At 41.9% G+C, this 20,156-nt stretch overlaps 1 protein-coding gene across 1 annotated transcript in view; it reads right to left on the minus strand.

Moving 5' to 3' along the window:
- The window catches only part of ADAMTSL3 (ADAMTS like 3), a 374,428-nt gene that overhangs the window by 46,027 nt on the left and 308,245 nt on the right, over positions 1-20,156 (minus strand). Inside the window, exons 22-23 of the mRNA XM_061179848.1 lie at positions 17,448-17,575; positions 15,179-15,307 (exon numbers count right to left, since the gene is read on the minus strand). Of these exons, the coding sequence (XP_061035831.1) occupies positions 15,179-15,307; positions 17,448-17,575 (257 nt within the window). The remainder of the gene's footprint in view (positions 1-15,178; positions 15,308-17,447; positions 17,576-20,156) is intronic.

Raw genomic sequence — 20,156 nt, forward strand, 5'->3', positions numbered from 1 at the left:
GTTTATAGGCTAGAAAGGACCCCTGAGAGTTATTCTATATATTATCTGAAAACCAAAAACCTCCAGTGGTTCCCTGAAGAACAAGACTCAAAGTCAAAGCTGGTGCAAATCAAGCGCAGGGATGCATGCTGGAGTTCACAAGTGGTGACAACCACTGAGCCCAGCACAGGGAATTCCTCAACAGCAGCTCAAATGGGGATAATCTTGCGACATTCGGAGGCCCTTCCTGATAAACATCAATTTTGGTAATCTATCAATGTAACGTTGGGACGTGGATGGACAAATAGCTTTGATACGTTCCTTAAAAGCTACATTCAATGTATGGCTTCTTTGGAAGTCATACACCATGACCTACAAGTTGATCTTGCTGCGGCCACCAGCAAACCCTGGGAACTACGTGTGGGCTGCTGTCAGTGGGAGTCCCGGGGTGATCTCTCAAGGCTTGGTTGACTCCCCAAGGCTCCCTTTCCTCGTCCCTCAAGGCACTGACGCTTCTCTTGTGTCTCTGAGCTGCCCCACTTACCCTGTTGAGCAGTTCCTTTCTCCTTAGGAGTGATGGGGAGTAAGATTCAGTTTTCCTAGCTCCATAGCTTTGACACTTCTTGGAGGAGAAAAGCACAAAAGCCCTTCAGTGTACGGGTACCACTGCTCACAACAGCTCATCCTCCGGCCCCGGGAGCCTCACCGTTCTCACCTCGCTGTGGGTAACGCTAAGCTTTTCTACGTGCCTTCTCTCCACTGGGGACTTAGTTGCTATTCTCTTTTATCACTTGGAAAATGTCTACTAATTCTTAAAGAGCCATCTTAAGGCCGCTCTTCCATGACCCCCTCTGACACTGAAGCTGATTCCTCCTTTGTGGACCTTTGAACATGCTGACATGCCTATTCCACCTTCAGAATGAGCCCAGAGCATGGCCCCGGCCCTGCCATTTAACCCCAGTTTCTGGTTCACTCCTTGTTACCCACTGTTTCCTGAGGGAGAGTCTCTCATTTTGAGATAACATTTGAGATAAGTTCCAGGAGACACTTTGGCCCCACTTACTGGCTAAAGCACTGGCTCTTAACCTTAGCCTTGGCTACACATTAGAATCTTCTCGGGAGCTTTAAAAAACCTTGATTCTCAGGCCATACCGCAGACAAATTAAATCAGACTCTCTCAGGGCAGCGTGGGGTGGGGTCGGAGGTGATGTCCAGGCCTGAACTGACACTATCCATGGTAATAAAATGGCTTGAGCAGATTGTCTGTCAGTCATGAAAATGAACACATGGGTGTTCAATTATCAAATACATAACTAGCGGGAATAAATGAATGAAAAATAAGAAGAAACAGAGGGGCTCCTAAATTGGGATGTTACTAAAGATGCTGAAATTCTATTCCGGTCCTCTGTTATCGCACCCTAATGTGGAGTGTTCTCCTCACAGTGACTGTTTTTCTGACATCAATAGTTCCTGAATGCCTTTTTCAGGCTGTACCGAGAAGCTTTTTAAAATTTCTGGAGGTTGAATTCCAACTAAATTTCCTATCCTCAAGTCCCCACCTTCTGTGGGTCCTGTGCACCCTGCTCTCTCTCTAGGAAGGCGCAATAGGGCAGAGGCGTGAACATGGACAAACAAGTCATCCGAGGGCTTCTGATGGTTCTGTGTGTTTAACATGAGAAGGATTCCTCCAGCCTCCACAGCTATCCTGAGCTCTCCATCCATGTCCAGGGGATCTCAGAGCATAAAAGAGCTAAAGTTGAGACCCCTGGGGGGCAGAGAGCAAGTAGGGCCTTTCTAACAAGATAAGCAGATACGATTGGTTTGAGGCGTTGCCTCTTACTGCCTTTAAAGAAAAGCTCCCCAACTGCTCCCTAGCAGATCTCAGACAGGTCTGGGGAGCTCAGCAACGACCACTCTGGCTTCCGCTCCGACAGCATCTGAGGAGCCAAGAGGACACAGGGCCCGCCCCAGGCACCACTCAGAGACCCGGGGGAGTGAAGCAACTTGTCACATTAGAAACCTGAGCTTCAGAAGATCACCCAAGAGAAGACCTGAAGTCGGAAAGCAAAGAGGAGGAGCCCAGGAGGAACCCTGCCTACAGGATCAGTATCCAGCAGGCTCCCCCAGGACCGAGTCATTACAATTTAGGTGCGCTTAATGCGTCTTCATATCAGAACTGTGGTTAATGAAAAAACCATGGGGGTAAAAGCTATTTTTTTTTTTTTTAAAGATGACAGGTTTTTTTTTTTAATCTTTGGGTTTATTTATTTAATTAATTTATTTATTTATGGCTGTGTTGGGTCTTTGTTTCTGTGCGAGGGCTTTCTCTAGTTGCGGCAAGTGGGGGCCACTCTTCATCGCGGTGCGCAGGTCTCTCACTATCGCGGCCTCTCTTGTTGCGGAGCACAAGCTCCAGACGCGCAGGCTCAGTAGTTGTGGCTCACAGGCCTAGTTGCTCCGCGGAATGTGGGATCTTCCCAGACCAGGGCTCGAATCCGTGTCCCCTGCATTGGCAGGCAGATTCTCAACCACTGCGCCACCAGGGAAACCCAGTAAAAGCTATTTTAAATCTGCTATAAAACATCATGGCAGAGGGGTCTGGGCAAGATGGCGGAAGAGTAAGACGCAGAGGTCACCTTCCTTCCCACAGATACATTAGAAATACATCTACACGTGGAACTGCTCCTACAGAACACCCACTGAACGCTGGCAGAAGACGTCAGACCTCCCAAAAGGCAAGAAACTCCCCACGTACCTGGGTAGGGCAAAAGAAAAAATAAATAACAGAGACAAAAGAATAGGGACGGGACCTGCACCAGTGGGAGGGAGCTGTGAAGGAGGAAAGGTTTCCACACACTAGGAAGCCCCTTCGCGGGCAGAGACTGCGGGTGGCGGAGGGGGGAAGCTTTGGAGCCGCGGAGGAGAGCGCAGCCACAGAGGGGTGCAGAGGGCAAAGCAGAGAGATTCCCACACAGAGGATCGGTGCCGAGCAGCACTCACCAGCCCGAGAGGCTTTTCTGCTCAGCCGCTGGGGCGGGCGGGGGCTGGGAGCTGAGGCTCGGGCTTCGGTCGGATCGCAGGGAGAGGACTTGGGTTGGCGGCCTGAACACAGCCTGAAGGGGGTTAGTGCACCACAGCTAGCGGGGAGGGAGTCTGGGGAAAGGTCTGGAGCTGCCGAACAGGCAAGAGACTTTTTCTTGCCTCTTTGTTTCCTGGTGCGTGAGGAGAGGGGCTTAAGAGCGCCACTTAAAGGAGCTCCAGAGACGGGCGCGAGCCGCGGCTATCAGTGCAGACCCCAGAGACGGGCATGAGACGCTAAGGCTGCTGCTGCCGCCACCAAGAAGCCTGTGTGCGAGCACAGCTCACTCTCCACACCGCCCCTCCCGGGAGCCTGTGCAGCCCGCCACTGCCAGGCTCCCGTGAGCCAGGGACAACTTCCCCGGGAGAACGTACGTCGCGCCTCAGGCTGCTGCAACGTCACGCCGGCTTCTGCCGCCGCAGGCTCGCCCCGCCTCCTCCGTACCCTTCCCTCCCCCCGGCCTGAGCGAGCCAGAGCCCCCTAATCAGCTGCTACTTTAACTCCGTCCTGTGTGAGCGAAGAACAGACGCCCTCAGGCGACCTACACGCAGAGACGGGTCCAAATCCAAAGCTGAACCCCGGGAGCTGTACAAACAAAGAAGGGAAAGAGAAATTTCTCCCAGCAGCCTCAGAAGCAGCGGTTAAAGCTCCACAAACAGCTTGATGTACCTGTTAAATACCTGAATAGACAACGAATCATCCCAAATTCAGGAAGTGGACTTTGGGAGCAGGAAATATTAATTTTTCCCCTTTTCCTTTTTTTGTGAGTGTATATGTGTATGCTTCTGGGTGAGATTTTGTCTGTATAGCTTTGTTTTCACTATTTGTCCTAGGGTTCGGTCCGTCTGGTTTTTTTTTTTTGTTTGTTTTTACTTTAAAATTTTTTTTTCTTAATAAATTTTTTCTTAATAATTTTTGCCTTATTTTTTATTTTAAAAAATTTTTTTGCTTAATAATTTTTTTATTTGAAAAAATTTAAAAAAATTTATCTTAATAAATTTTTTCTCAATAATTTTTTATTTTTTATTTTAAAAAATTAAAAAATTTTTTTCTTAATAAATTTTTTTCTTAATAATTTTATTTTTATTATAAAAATTAATAAATTTATTTTTAAAAAATTAAAAAAACTTTTTTCTTAATAAATTTTCTCATAATAATTTTTTTCTTATTTTTTATTATAATAGCTTTATTTTATTTTATTTTATTTTATTTTATTTTATCCTCTTTATTTCTTTCTTTCTATTTTTTCTCCCTTTTATTCTGAGCCGTCTGGATGAAAGGCTCTTGGTGCTCCAGCCAGGCATCAGGACTGTGCCTCTGAGGTGGGAGAGCCAACTTCAGGACACTGGTCCACAAGAGACCTCCCAGCTCCACGTAATACTAAACAGCGAAAATCTCTCAGAGATCTCCATCTCAACATCAAGACCCAGCTTCACTCAACGACCAGCAAGCTACAGTGCTGGACACCCTATGCCAAACAACTAGCAAGACAGGAACACAGCCCCATCCATTAGCAGAGAGGCTGCCTAAAATCATAATAAGGCCACAGACACCCCAAAACACACCACCAGACGTGGACGTGCCCACCAGAAAGACAAGATCCAGCCTCATCCACCAGAACACAGGCACTAGTCCCCTCCACTAGGAAGCCTACACAACCCACTGAACCAACCTTAGCCACTGGGGACAGATACCAAAAACAACGGGAACTACAAACCTGCAGCCTGTGAAAAGGAGACCCCAAACACAGTAAGATAAGCAAAATGAGAAGACAGAAAAACACATAGCAGATGAAGGAGCAGGGTAAAAACACACCAGACCTAACAAATGAAGAGGAAATAGGTAGTCTACCTGAAAAAGAATTCAGAATAATGATAGTAAGGATGATCCAAAATCTTGGAAATAGAATAGACAAAATGCAAGAAACATTGAACAAGGACGTAGAAGAACTAAAGAGGAACCAAGCAACGATGAAAAGCACAATAAATGAAATTAAAAATACTCTAGATGGGATCAATAGCAGAATAACTGAGGCAGAAGAACGGATAAGTGACCTGGAAGATAAAATGGTGGAAATAACTACTGCAGACCAGAAGAAAGAAAAAAGAATGAAAATAACTGAGGACAGTCTCAGAGACCTCTGGGACAACATTAAACGCACCAACATTCGAATTATAGGGGTCCCAGAAGAAGAAGAGAAAAAGAAAGGGACTGAGAAAATATTTGAAGAGATTATAGTTGAAAACTTCCCTAATATGGGACAGGAAATAGTTAATCAAGTCCTGGAAGCACAGAGAGTCCCATACAGGATAAATCCAAGGAGAAACACACCAAGACACATATTAATCAAACTATCAAAAATTAAATATAAAGAAAACATATTAAAAGCAGCAAGGGAAAAACAACAAATAACACACAAGGGAATCCCCATAAGGTTAACAGCTGATCTTTCAGCAGAAACGCTGCAAGCCAGAAGGGAGTGGCAGGATATACTTAAAGTGATGAAGGAGAAAAACCTACAACCAAGATTACTCTACCCAGCAAGGATCTCATTCAGATTTGATGGAGAAATTAAAACCTTTACAGACAAGCAAAAGCTGAGAGAGTTCAGCACCACCAAACCAGCTTTACAACAAATGCTAAAGGAACTTCTCTAGGCAAGAAACACAAGAGAAGGAAAACACCTACAATAACAAACCCAAAACATTTAAGAAAATGGCAATAGGAACATACATATCGGTAATTACCTTAAATGTAAATGGATTAAATGCTCCCACCAAAAGACACAGACTGGCTGAATGGATACAAAAACAAGACCCATATATATGCTGTCTACAAGAGACCCACTTCAGACCTAGAGACACATACAGACTGAAAGTGAGGGGATGGAAAAAGATATTCCATGCAAATGGAAATCAAAAGAAAGCTGGAGTAGCAATTCTCATATCAGACAAAATAGACTTTAAAATAAAGACTATTACAAGAGACAAAGAAGGACACTATATAATGATCAAGGGATCGATCCGAGAGGAAGGTATAACAATTGTAAATATTTATGCACCCAACATAGGAGCACCTCAATACATAAGGCAAATACTAACAGCCATAAAAGGGGAAATCGACAGTAACACAATCATAGTAGGGGACTTTGACACCCCACTTTCACCAATGGACAGATCATCCAAAATGAAAATAAATAAGGAAACACAAGCTTTAAATGATACATTAAACAAGATGGACTTAATTGATATTTATAGGACATTCCACCCAAAAACAACAGAATACACATTTTTCTCAAGTGCTCATGGAACATTCTCCAGGATAGATCATATCTTGGGTCACAAATCAAGCCTTGGTAAATTGAAGAAAATTGAAATCGTATCAAGTATCTTTTCCGACCACAACGCTATGAGACTAGATATCAATTACAGGAAAAGATCTGTAAAAAATACAAACAAATGGAGGCTACACAATACACTACTTAATAACGAAGTGATCACTGAAGAAATCACAGAGGAAATCAAAAAATACCTAGAAACAAATGACAATGGAGACACAACGGTCCAAAACCTATGGGATGCAGCAAAAGCAGTTCTAAGAGGGAAGTTTATAGCAATACAAGCCTACATCAAGAAACAGGAAACATCTCGAATAAACAACCTAACCTTGCACCTAAAGCAATTAGAGAAAGAAGAACAAAAAAACCCCAAAGCTAGCAGAAGGAAAGAAATCATAAAGATCAGATCAGAAATAAATGAAAAAGAAATGAAGGAAACAATAGCAAAAATCAATGAAACTAAAAGCTGGTTCTTTGAGAAGATAAACAAAATTGATAAACCATTAGCCAGACTCATCAAAAGAAAAAGGGAGAAGACTCAAATTAATAGAATTAGAAATGAAAAAGGAGAAGTAACCACTGACACTGCAGAAATACAAACGATCATGAGAGATTACTACAAGCAACTCTATGCCAATAAAATGGACAACCTGGAAGAAATGGACAGATTCTTAGAAATGCACAACCTGTCAAGACTGAACCAGGAAGAAATAGAAAATATGAACAGACCAATCACAAGCACTGAAATTGAAACTGTGATTAAAAATCTTCCAACACACAAAAGCCCAGGACCAGATGGCTTCACAGGCGAATTCTATCAAACATTTAGAGAAGAGCTAACACCTATCCTTCTCAAACTCTTCCAAAATATTGCAGAGGGAGGAACACTCCCCAACTCATTCTACGAGGCCACCATCACCCTGATACCAAAACCAGACAAAGATGTCACAAAGAAAGAAAACTACAGGCCAATATCACTGATGAACATAGGTGCAAAAATCCTCAACAAAATACTAGCAAACAGAATCCAACAGCACATTAAAAGGATTATACACCATGATCAAGTGGGGTTTATTCCAGGAATGCAAGGATTCTTCAATATACGCAAATCAATCAACGTGATACATCATATTAACAAATTGAAGGAGAAAAACCATATGATCATCTCAATAGATGCAGAGAAAGCTTTCGACAAAATTCAACACCCATTTATGATAAAAGTCCTGCAGAAAGTAGGCATAGAGGGAACTTTCCTCAACATAATAAAGGCCGTATATGACAAACCCACAGCCAACATTGTCCTCAATGGTGAAAAACTGAAACCATTTCCACTAAGATCAGGAACAAGACAAGGTTGCCCACTCTCACCACTATTATTCAACATAGTTTTGGAAGTGTTAGCCACAGCAATCAGAGAAGAAAAAGAAATTAAAGGAATCCAAATCGGAAAAGAAGAAGTAAAGCTGTCACTGTTTGCAGATGACATGATACTATACATAGAGAATCCAAAAGATGCTACCAGAAAACTACTAGAGCTAATCAATGAATTTGGTAAAGTAGCAGGATACAAAATTAATGCACAGAAATCTCTTGCATTCCTGTATACTAATGATGAAAAATCTGAAAGTGAAATTAAGAAAACACTCCCGTTTACCATTGCAACAAAAAGAATAAAATACCTAGGAATAAACCTACCTAAGGAGACAAAAGACCTGTATGCAGAAAATTATAGGACACTAATGAAAGAAATTAAAGATGATACAAATAGATGGAGAGATATACCATGTTCTTGGATTGGAAGAATAAACATTGTGAAAATGACTCTGCTACCCAAAGCAATCTACAGATTCAATGCAATCCCTATCAAACTACCACTGGCATTTTTCACAGAACTAGAACAAAAAATTTCACAATTTGTATGGAAACACAAAAGACCCCGAATAGCCAAAGCAATCTTGAGAACGAAAAATGGAGCTGGAGGAATCAGGCTCCCTGACTTCAGACTATATTACAAAGCTACAGTAATCAAGACAGTTTGGTACTGGCACAAAAACAGAAATATAGATCAATGGAACAGGATAGAAAGCCCAGAGATAAATCCATGCACATATGGTCACCTTATCATTGATAAAGGAGGCAAGCATATACAGTGGAGAAAAGACAGCCTCTTCAATAAGTGGTGCTGGGAAAATTGGACAGGTACATGTAAAAGTATGAAATTAGAACACTCCCTGACACCATACACAAAAATAAACTCAAAATGGATTAAAGACCTAAGTGTAAGGCCAGACACTATCAAACTCTTAGAGGAAAACATAGGCAGAACACTCTATGACATAAATCACAGCAAGATCCTTTTTGACCCAGGTCCTAGAGAAATGGAAATAAAAACACAAATAAACAAATGGGACCTAATGAAACTTAAAAGCTTTTGTACAGCAAAGGAAACCATAAACAAGACCAAAAGACAACCCTCAGAATGGGAGAAAATAATTTGCAAATGAAGCAACTGACAAAGGATTAATCTCCAAGATTTACAAGCAGCTCGTGCAGCTCAATAACAAAAAAACGAACAACCCAATCCAAAAATGGGCAGAAGACCTAAATAGACATTTCTCCAAAGAAGATATACAGATTGCCAACAGACACATGAAAGAATGCTCAACATCATTAATCATTAGAGAAATGCAAATCAAAACTACAATGAGGTATCATCTCACACCGGTCAGAATGGCCATCATCAAAAAATCTAGAAACAATAAATGCTGGAGAGGGTGTGGAGAAAAGGGAACACTCTTGCACTGTTGGTGGGAATGTAAATTGATACAGCCACTATGGAGAACAGTATGGAGGTTCCTTAAAAAACTAAAAATAGAACTACCATACGACCCAGCAATCCCACTACTGGGCATATACCCTGAGAAAACCATAATTCAGAAAGAGTCATGTACCAAAATATTCATTGCAGCTCTGTTTACAATAGCCAGGACATGGAAGCAACCTAGGTGTCCATCATCGGATGAATGGATAAAGAAGATGTGGCACATATATACAATGGAATATTACTCAGCCATAAAAAGAAATGAAATGGAGGTATTTGTAATGAGGTGGATGGAGTTAGAGTCTGTCATACAGAGTGAAGTAAGTCAGAAAGAGAAAAAGAAATACAGTATGCTAACACATATATATGGAATCTAAGGAAAAAAAAAATTAAAAAAAAAGGTCATGAAGAACCTAGTGGCAAGATGGGAATAAAGACACAGACCTACTAGAGAATGGACTTGAGGATATGGGGAGGGGGAGGGGTGAGATGTGACAGGGTGAGAGAGTGTCATGGACATATGCACACTACCAAATGTGAAATAGATAGCTAGTGGGAAGCAGCCGCATAGCACAGGGAGATCAGCTCGGTGCTTTGTGACCACCTAGAGGGGTGGGATAGGGAGGGTGGGAGGGAGGGAGATGCAAGAGGGATGAGATATGGGAACATATGTATATGTATAACTGATTCACTTTGTTATAAAGCAGAAGCTAACACACCATTGTAAAGCAATTATACTTCAATAAAGATGTTTAAAAAAAAAAAAAAAAGGAAGTCCAAGGGTTTTAGCGTGACATTAAAAGCCCTTCACAATCTGGTCCCAATGTATACTTCCAAACCCACCTCTTCCCACTCTCCCTCACACCCTCTGCTTTAAGTCACGTGGATCTGCTTATGGTTTTGCAAATAAGCCAGGAGCTCTCATGTTTCTGTGCTTTTGCATATATGCTGTTTCAACAAAAATGGCCTTCCTTTTTGTTCCAAGTGGCCTGGTTATAGTGTCATCTCTTCTGTCAACCTTCTCCGATCCTTTGGGAGCCTTAACTCTTCTCTCTTCCGTGTGTCTTCATAAACACTTATACTTTTGCATTTGCTATATCATAGTTTCCGTGTCTATATATCTGCAAAAACAAGATCTTATTCATCTCTGTACACTAAGAAACTAGACTGGGCTTAGTAGATGCTTAGTGAATGCTTGCTAAATGGATGGAAAGATGGATGGAATTTCCAACCATCTGTGATTGATTGTTTGATTGAATATAGGGTTCAGAGAGGAGAATGGTGGGAAAATTTCTGTATCATAGGCAGAAGTAGGAAAAACAAGGGAGGGGGATAGGCTTTTTGAGTGGCAGAAGAGGTTTTAAACATACTTTAAAACATATTAGCTATTTCAAGGATTGTATATGGTGTAAATAAGAGATAAACATAGTACAGAAGAGGGGATACATTTCAAAAACTAGAGATGAAGCAAAATAAATTAGCTTTAATTTAGAATATGGTCAAAAGCACTAAAATGTTCGGTTCATAAAACAAGAGGAAGCAGATTATCCTCAGGTTTTCTCTTTAAGTATTCTGAAAGTTATATGGAAAATGTTGTGGGTAAATGTATTTTTCTGGAGAGAGAGTTTTTTGCGGTGGGTGGGGGGTGGTCAAAGGGATTTGTGACTTAAAGATGTTAAATCACTGCGACTGAGTTCCACACTGCATAATGTCAACCAGTAGTTGTCGGAGGAAAATAATTGTCAGACACATGAGGCTGTGTTCAGGAATTTAAGCATATAAACTTGCTGCACCACAAACATTTTCTCAAAGTCCTCCCCTGTAAGGGAAATCATTAAAGCCAGTAAAGAAAGCTAATAATTCAGTTAGACATCAACAAAACTCTAGGTATATTTCACAGCGTCGTAAGCTTAAAAAATTCTCTGGATTAAGAAGATACTTTTAAATTTATGTAATACGTTTCTTCTGAAACTGACCAGCATCTCTTAGGTATGAATGGCTTACCTTCTCTCTATTCATCTCATGGAGCAGCAAGCACCCTGCTGCTACCTGGTTAGACCCTTGCTTCCCACCATCTGCTTGTACACACACTGTGTGCACTCAATTTTGTATCTTCTACCTACTTATTCCCCCATCCTCTCCTATCAATGGGGAACTCAGAAATGACAGAGGTGTAGGGCTTAAATCTATATCGCTAGTAAGTTTAGACTTTCGAGAAAGCAATTTGCCTTATTTGCTTTAGTTCTTGTTTAAGCAATAGAGCATTACACCTACAGCTAAAGTTCTGTCCCTAAACTTTGCTTTCTTCTTTTCTCTCCCAGGAGTACCAACAATCCTGACATTGGTATATGTCCTTCCCATGAATGTTTGTATATTTTTGCCATACAGTCATACACTCAGAGATAAAATATATGATTGTGCCGTAAGTTTTAACTTTACATGCTAATATATTGTGAGGATTATGATTATGATTTTAATGAGATATAATTTAAATACTATAAAATTCACCCTCTCAAAGTATATAATTCGATGTTTTTTTTTTTTAGTGTATTCATAAAATTGTGCAGCCATCAGTACTATCTAATTCCAGAACATTTTCATCACTGCAAAAAGACACCCGTGCCTATTAGTCATTACTCTCCATTCTCTTGCATTTTCCTCTCCTCTTAGCCACTGGCAGCCTTTAATCGGTCTCTATGGATGTGCCTACTCTAGACATTTCATGGAAATGTAATCATACACTGTGTGATCTTTTGTGTCTGGCTTCTTTCACTTACCATCATTTTTAAAGATTCATCCATGTTTTAGCATGTATCAATATTTCATTCCTTTTTATGACCAAATAAAATCCCATTGTATGGATATACTACATTTTCTTTATCCATTCATTAGCTGATGGATATTTAAGTTGTTTCCACCTTTTGGCTGTTAAAAATAAAGTTGCTATGAGCATTTGGGTACAAGTTCTTGTGTGAACATATGTTTTCATTTGTCTTGGGTATATAACTAGGAGTGGAATTGTTGGGTCATATGTTTAACTTTTAGGGAAACTGCCAAACTTCCAAAGCATCTTCCTAGCTTAACTCCATTCCAACCTGTGGGCCAAAAGAGTTTCTTGGAGACTAAAGAGGAGCCCAACACACAAGAACACTTTAGAGCAGAGACTCAGATCAGCTGCACCTCTAATGAGCTTAAGGAATAAGAAAAACAAGCAACCCAACACACACCTAACACGAAATTATAGGATAAATAATGTTCTTACTAAGCATTAACACACGCAAAAATAAAATATGCAGCTCTTGATATTTACTGGTCATTTTCCTCAGACAAGCTTTCCTTTCTTACCAGAAGGTGGCAGAGAGGGTACAGTTTAAACTCCCCACCGCTCTCATTTTTAGAAGAAACTTTTTTTTTTTAAAGAATAAGACAAATAACTCTCGCAAATAACTTAGAACTTTTAACCCTTAGAAATGCAGATTCTCAGGTTCTATTACTTAATATCATGATTAGAAATATCATATAAGAGTAACTAGGGACAATCACTATTGATATCTATACCACATGTGTCAAATAAAACATATTTGGGTATAACAAAGAACTATGAATCTGTCTAAAAGGTATGAATAGATAAGCTCACTCTGATTAGTAGAAAATATTTTAAGGGTAACTGAAAAATACGAGAAAAATTGATACATTCCACTGACTGACAGTAATAATCTAATCTCAGTTTGCAATATGAAAATGTAATTTTGGAAAGCAGTATTCAAGTTTGTAAATGTTATAATGCCCTCCTCTATCAAATGGGGCTGAGTTAGATGATAACCCAGGTCCCTTCTTCCACTAATATAGTGTATTTCCTATTTTAGAGATGAAAGTAGGACGGACACGGGACTCACCTATGGTCATATACTAGCTAGTGACGGATCTGTCTGTAAAATCCAAGTCTTCCGACACTTCATCAACTTCATCATTACATCATCTTCACTTAAAAAGATGAATCTCCATAAAAAGCAAAGTTAGCTATGACATCTGCCCATAAGAAAACACAGTAAGTTCACTGCAGGCTTATTTAAAATGGCACATAACTCAAAATGAGGTGTTTATTTTGAAAAGGAAAGACCTCCTGATGAGTTCCTGGGGTGCAGGCCATAGGGGATGACTGCCAGGTAAAGCAAGACCAAATGGGCCCATTCCTAGTAAGAGCTGAAAGGGGGGGGTTGGGGGGGGGGAGGGAAGAGGCAGAGGAAGACTGCCAACACCGAGCTGCATCGCGGGCCCGAGGGGGCACAGCACAGGGTCCACGGGACTGCAAGAGTCAAGGAGTGGTCAGAGACGGCACACACGCTGACTGGGCCTGGCCAGAGAATAAACCAAGACAAGCTTAATGGTCTTAGCTGGAGGCTTCACTCACGAAAACAGTTTCCACTGAATCCAGTCCCTGACTTACGACAGCAAACAGTACACCACAGTCCTTTCAATGGCTCGTCCCCCCAAAAGCCTAATTGTAAACTATTGTGGGGAAGTAGGAAATTTAGAAATAATGTTAAAAGCTGAGGTTTCTCTTAATAGAAGTCAGATCTGTTTTGCAGAATCCTCTGCAGGTGTAGAGCCGTAGAAACTCTAGACATTTGTGGCTTGGCAACTACAGAGCTCCGTTCTGCTTCTCTCCTTGCTGCAGCCAGAGAACGCCGCCCGTTCTGTGATGGTAGGTGTGTTTTGCCAGAAAACGCACATATTTGTGGGTGGACTCAGCTGGGAGGCTGGAGGGATTTTTCAAAAGTCTGCGTAGGCCAAACACTGCAGGGACTTCCAAGGGGTGAAAAATAATACCTTGGGCGTTAGCAACTTTCCACTGCTTGTGAAGCCAAAGGTGCAGCTCTGGAAACATGGCAAGTTAACTAACTGACAATGACAGGGAGGGAGAGCCTTAGAGCTGGATGGCTGTGTCCTAGGATCCTGTCATTACGTGCACCTTTACTCTGGTACCGAGACCAGCCGTAAGGGCTCCTCCGGTTACCCTGGGCTCTCTGGCCTCGGCAAGATTCATCTTAAGTGGCTGCAACTACAGGTACCCCGTTAGAACTAGGAAACCAGGCAAATACAGTTGCCCAGAGAATTAAATCAACGTACAGTAAATGACAGGCACATGCAAGGTTACCCTAATATAGTAGATCTTAATTTTGAGGAGTTTATAAGTCTCTCTGAGAAACTGATCAAAGCTATTCACACAGGCCCCCTGGCCCCCATAAAATGTATGTGTGTACAGCGTATAATACTAATCTCAGTTGGGGCATGCATGGGCCCGGGGTAAGACTTAAGAATCCATGGCTTAAAGAGACAGAATGGCCCTAGATTAAGACAACGTCAGACTGAAAATGGCATTTCTATTAAAGAAAGAATGAGTCAGTTAGAAAGAAGGTTTAGCTGCTGTTGTAAACAAAGCAGAAAGAGCCACTGAGGCACAGACTGGTGATGCTCACCCAAGGACAGTCCAGGACAGACAGTCTAGGCCACGGGACCCTGACATTCCCACTCTCCGACCTGGCCTTGCCTAGCACAGCCTTTGTCCAGCTGGAGGACACAGCTAATGATTTCCAACAAACCTCCTTGCTCCGACTCCATACTCACCAAGCAATCACCTGCTAGAAGCTGGCCTTTTGTGCAGATCTGCCCACCGGGACAGGGTGTTCTGGTCTTGCCAATACGAGCATGCCAGTGTACAGGGCAGGTCCTGTACATGTCCTCATAGTCCTCAATGAGAATGATTAAACTGCATTCTGTTTTACACACTGGTCTCATGAGCTGGTGTCAGCTCACCCTTGAGAGATAGAGCCTCTGTTGGGTGCTGGAAAATCAGATTTTTAAGCTTGTAGGGCTGTCTGAGCTACCAAAATGCCAGCTGGCGACTCCCGGCCACACTGGGCTGGCCTTGTGCTCTCCCACTGGAAATGACCACGCTCACCTTTTACAGGACATTGGATGGTCACGTTTGCTCGCTGGGGTGCTTCCACGATGCCTCCAATCACGACGGAGAGATGGCTGTGCTCCGGTGTGGTGATATTTCTTCCAGTAGACAAGATGACAGGTGCCTCTTAATTCAAAGGGAGCAGGAAACTACGTTAGGTTCAGGCTTTTGCTCTGAGTAAACCGTGCTGCATTTGGTAAGATTTGCTGAGTTCTTTGAGAGCAGGGGCGGGGTCCTGGCTCTCTCCGTATCCCTTGTGGTGCCCCATGGAGACTTGCACATCCACAGCCTGGAGGTGCTCAGGGGATGGATGGACAGATGGATGCATTCAAAGAGGTATCTACAAAGAGGCGTTGCAACAACCGTATACAGACTGTGAGGATAGTTTGGTTTTATAACCAAAATTGAGGATAAAGTCCTCTTTGATACTTTGAAAAAGAAGGAATTCAGAAGTTCATGCAAACAAGACATGGCACGGCAGGAATAACATCTCTGCAGTGCAGCCTTGGATGAGTTAAAGCAGGACCAAAACACACGAGGGCTTGGGACCACCTGACTCTTTTCCTGGAAGGAAAATTTGAAACAAACCTGCGTAACACTTGCATGGAAAAGATGAATAATAAAAACGAGGTCATAAAGAATCAGGAATTCATTCACAGACTTTTATTTTCCTGGATTTTAAGAACCATGTACTTTTACCAGATTCATTTATGAACTCACTCAGGAAACATACTTTGTGCCTGGGCTGGACAATGGGAATATGAAGTTGGGGAAAAAACCATTCTTGCCCTCAAGCAACTCATAGACTGGTGGGAGACACCATTATCATTACAGGGTGATGGCTGTTGAGGTAGAGAAAGGTGCTGGTTGCCCAGGTGTCTCTCAGGAGCATGTGGGGGTCAGGGAAGGCCACATTCCTCTACTGCAGAACTATCACCACGGTTGGTTTCCCTCCTCCACCCCATTAGCAGGTAAGCTCTTGGAGGGAGAGGCCACATCGTATTTCTTTAAACTGTTTTATCACCAATGCATAGGACATGAAAGAATAACAACATTTTGGTGTTTGGTAACCATGTATTCTGGAGAAGAGAGCTTGGGAATGACCATGTTTGGGTGACAAAATGTTCCATTTGCTCCTGGAGTGCTTGGGGCACTGAAATGCTATCCTGAGAATTGAAAAGATAGGAACTCTTGGGCTGGGAAAGGGCTGTCATTGTCCGATGTCCTCTGGCCCCTGAGGACCTTGCACCAGCTCTCCCATGAATCTGAGCTGTTCTGGGATGGACTGAACGGGGCAATTTGTGAGCTGCAAGAGAGACTTCTATTCCTCCCAGCAATTCCAGAACCCTGGAACTGAGGTTTTCTGGAAAAGAGCTGATGCTCACAGGAGAGAACAGTCCAGGAGGATCAAGGCACAGAAAATCAAGGCCTGAAGGCCCTACCTTGGGAATGCAGCCAGGAGAGGGACTTAGCATCAAGCCTTGCACATTCAAGGAGCTTTTAAAATCAACTGGTCCAACCTCCTCTATTTAGAGATGTGATGTACTGGCTACATCAATGCTTAGTTGTCTAAATGCTGGGTTGCAATCCCTGATATTGTCTTTCTCCTCACCTTAGCTTATTTGAGCCATAGATACCAGAAACCACAGAGCAGAGAGTTGGAGGATAACTTTCTTATTTTAGTTTTAATCCCAGAACATGAGCCTGACACAAGGAAGCATTGCTTACAACTCTGCCACCTAAAAATGTTCCTTCATAAAAAAAGCACACTTTAATATTAAAGTGACTTTGTCTACATCCTGGGACAATTTACACTAATTTACGATGACAATTTCCTGAAAGTGTTTCTAAGGATTGGGGGGTATGCCATTACGAGGTATACATCAACCTTTAAAGGATATTTACGCTCTTTTGCTGGCTAGTTGCGCTTTAAAAATGAAAAGTCCATACTATCAACACTGCCGATTACACCCTGTCTCATTAATTCCCAATTCTTAGAAAGCAAACTCTAGAGCAGCTGTTTTCCAAGTGTGATCCTCAGGCCAGCAGCACTGGCATAACCTGGGGACATGTCAAATATGCACATTCTCAGACTCCATCCCAAGCCTGCTGTGTCGGAACCTCTGGGAATGGGGTCTAGAGATTTGTGTTTTAACCCCACCCCCCGGTTACTCTGCTGCATGAAGTGTGAAAACTGCTGCTCCAGAGTTTAATGTTCAAAACAAAACAAAACCCAGGCATTCCAGGTTTCAACAATAGGCATTACCTGCATACAGCACAGAAGAACTTTCCACATCCGAACCGAGATGATTAGCGACAGAACATCCATATATTCCTTGTTCTTTCTTTGTAGGTTTCTGTATCTGTATTTTCCCCATTCCATCCACAATGACTCTGTAGAACAGTCAGAAAGAGGATGCACTCGTGTAACACACCGAACTGTTCTAGAACCACAGCAACTCACGGAGAATGAAGACAGCAAAATGATTGACCTTGGGCTGGCAAGGATCCCAGAAGATGATGTTGTCAAGCTTCCTGCCTATAAGCGGACAACTATATAGACTAGAGGGTGGAAAAGTCCTTCGTCTCGGCTGAAACTCAGTGAAATGGTAGAGCTGGACTGTGCTTGGAGATCCTATCATCCTATCTCACTTTGCATGAGAACAGACTTTTCTGGATGGACTCAATGCTTAATCTACCACGTTTTAAAAAAGACAAATGAGCAAACCTTAATTCGCCGGATGTTAAGCCCTCATTTTCTGCCCCGCTCCTTCCGAACAAACTGCACACGTGGACTTTCCATTTCAGATTTTCACACTGGAAGTGAGTGGACCTTTAGTTACTGCTGCCTGGCAATGGTTATTATCTCACTATCACGGTATGAAAAAGTCAGTGGAGGTAACAAAGCTCAAGCTGCATTATATTGGATTTTGACCATGCAGTTAAGAATCAGGACTACACTGTGTGAGTTCCTTATGGCCTCCCAATATTATACCCGCATGTAAATACCACTTGATATTCACAAACACCTGCATGTAAATACCACTTGGAGAATCAGAGTTGGGCAGGTGTATCCTCACAGGTGACATAATTATTCAGGAGATGAGAAAGAGTACTTGTTCTGCTTTAATTTTATTTTAATTTTTTCTTAATGACTTGAAGTTGCTAATAGGTTGTCTGGATCAGTGGTCCATATACTATTTTTTTCCCTGCCCCTTCGCACTTTACAGATGTTAGCAATATGGACTGTTCTGACCACTAAATACCATGTTTCTTCATGAACTGAACGGGGCCACTTCATTTCCTGTCACTTCATGTTGCTCGCTCATCCTATGCTCCAGCCATAATGAACCTCTAACAGGTTCCAGGACATTCCATGATCTGTCATCACCCCGAGCTTTTGCATACGTTGTTCACTTTACTTGGAATGCCCTTCCCCGCTCCAGGCAAACGCTGACTTATCCACTGAGTCCTGGAGCCAATGTAATTTCCCCGGTAAAGCTTTCCCCAATACTCCCAGAGTTATCTTCTGCCCCCTCTGGGCTCCTTCTGCTCTGGTTCATATATTTAAAAAGATATTTATAAAATATCTTTTTATTCCCACCAGACTGTGATCTTGTCAAGAGCAGGGACCAAATCTTATTCACAGCTGTGCATTTTCTATGCTTAGCACAGTGCCTTGTATACAGCAAGTTTTCAAAAACATTCAGTGACTAAATGCATGAATGATTACAACAGAACAGAATAATGGTAGAGAATAAATGTACTAGGAAGATGCAAGCTCGCCTGCAACCTAGAAATGAAATAATCAAGGGTGGGCAGAAACCAAAACAGCTGAATTGCCCAGAACAAAAACAGGAATATGGCAGACCTAGCTATTACTAGGGCTAGACTTGCACTGTCAAATCCCTACTAAGGAATAGTTGATTAAGAACAAACTAATAGCTCTACTTGACAAATGTTTATACACTAAAATGTTTTCTTAAATTATTTCATATGTACGTTTGTATGACTTAGCAATTCTCAGATGATTCCTTTGTTTTCTTGGCCTCAGTTTTACAGCACAGTGAGAAATCACTGAGATTAGAAATAGTCGAGCACATGTGAACCTTCCTGCCAGGTGGTGCCACCCAGTATCCAGCCTAGACCAGTCTGTGGGCTGAAAGTTCTTTAATGAATCTGATCTTGGCCTTTGCTGCATAACCTTATTCTTAACTTGAAGTAACAACAAGGCTGATCTTTCCACAGACATCATCCTAGTGAATCCACCCCCAGCCTTCCCTTCCTAGCTGAGATTTCTTACTCAGCTGGCGTCCAAACATACTCCACGCCCACGCTGTTTCCTCTTATTGGAGACAGGCTCTCAGAAACATAATTCCATTTCAGAATTACTTCAGTTGAGAAGATTTGTGAAATTCAGAAAAATATAGCTAAAGGTGAGAACCTTTGTTGCGTAAAGGAATTTAAACATAAGTTGAAAAAATTAATTAGGTAAATTTGAGAAAAAAATGGAAATAAAAATAGATCTTTTAAAAATTCCCTTAAAACATTAAAAACAAAAACTCTTAATAGCCATATAGGATTGTTTCAGTATCAAATGGTTGATCCTCGGAGTATGCAGAAACACATCTGAGTGGGATGTCAGAACCTTAATAGGATTTCCAGGAGTCTCAGCCTCAGAAACGAATGTTAATTCCATTTGAACAAGTCAAACAATCTAAAATCAACTCAATTCAACAAACATTGACTTAAACTGACCGTGCTCTACTACATCCCTGTAGTACTTTATGGCCACAAGTCAACTGATCAATCTTCTCAGCCTCTGTTTCCTTATAATTTCTAAAGTGAAACTGTTGAGCCGTCCTCAAAGGGTAGTCCATGGACGCCAGGGGTCCGTGAGCTCAAAACGATTCTCATAATAGTAAATACAAAGCCATTATTTGCATTTTTCACTGTGTTGACATTTGCACTCATA

Source organism: Eubalaena glacialis, chromosome 2, assembly GCF_028564815.1.
Source record: "Eubalaena glacialis isolate mEubGla1 chromosome 2, mEubGla1.1.hap2.+ XY, whole genome shotgun sequence".
Taxonomy (NCBI): domain Eukaryota; kingdom Metazoa; phylum Chordata; class Mammalia; order Artiodactyla; family Balaenidae; genus Eubalaena; species Eubalaena glacialis.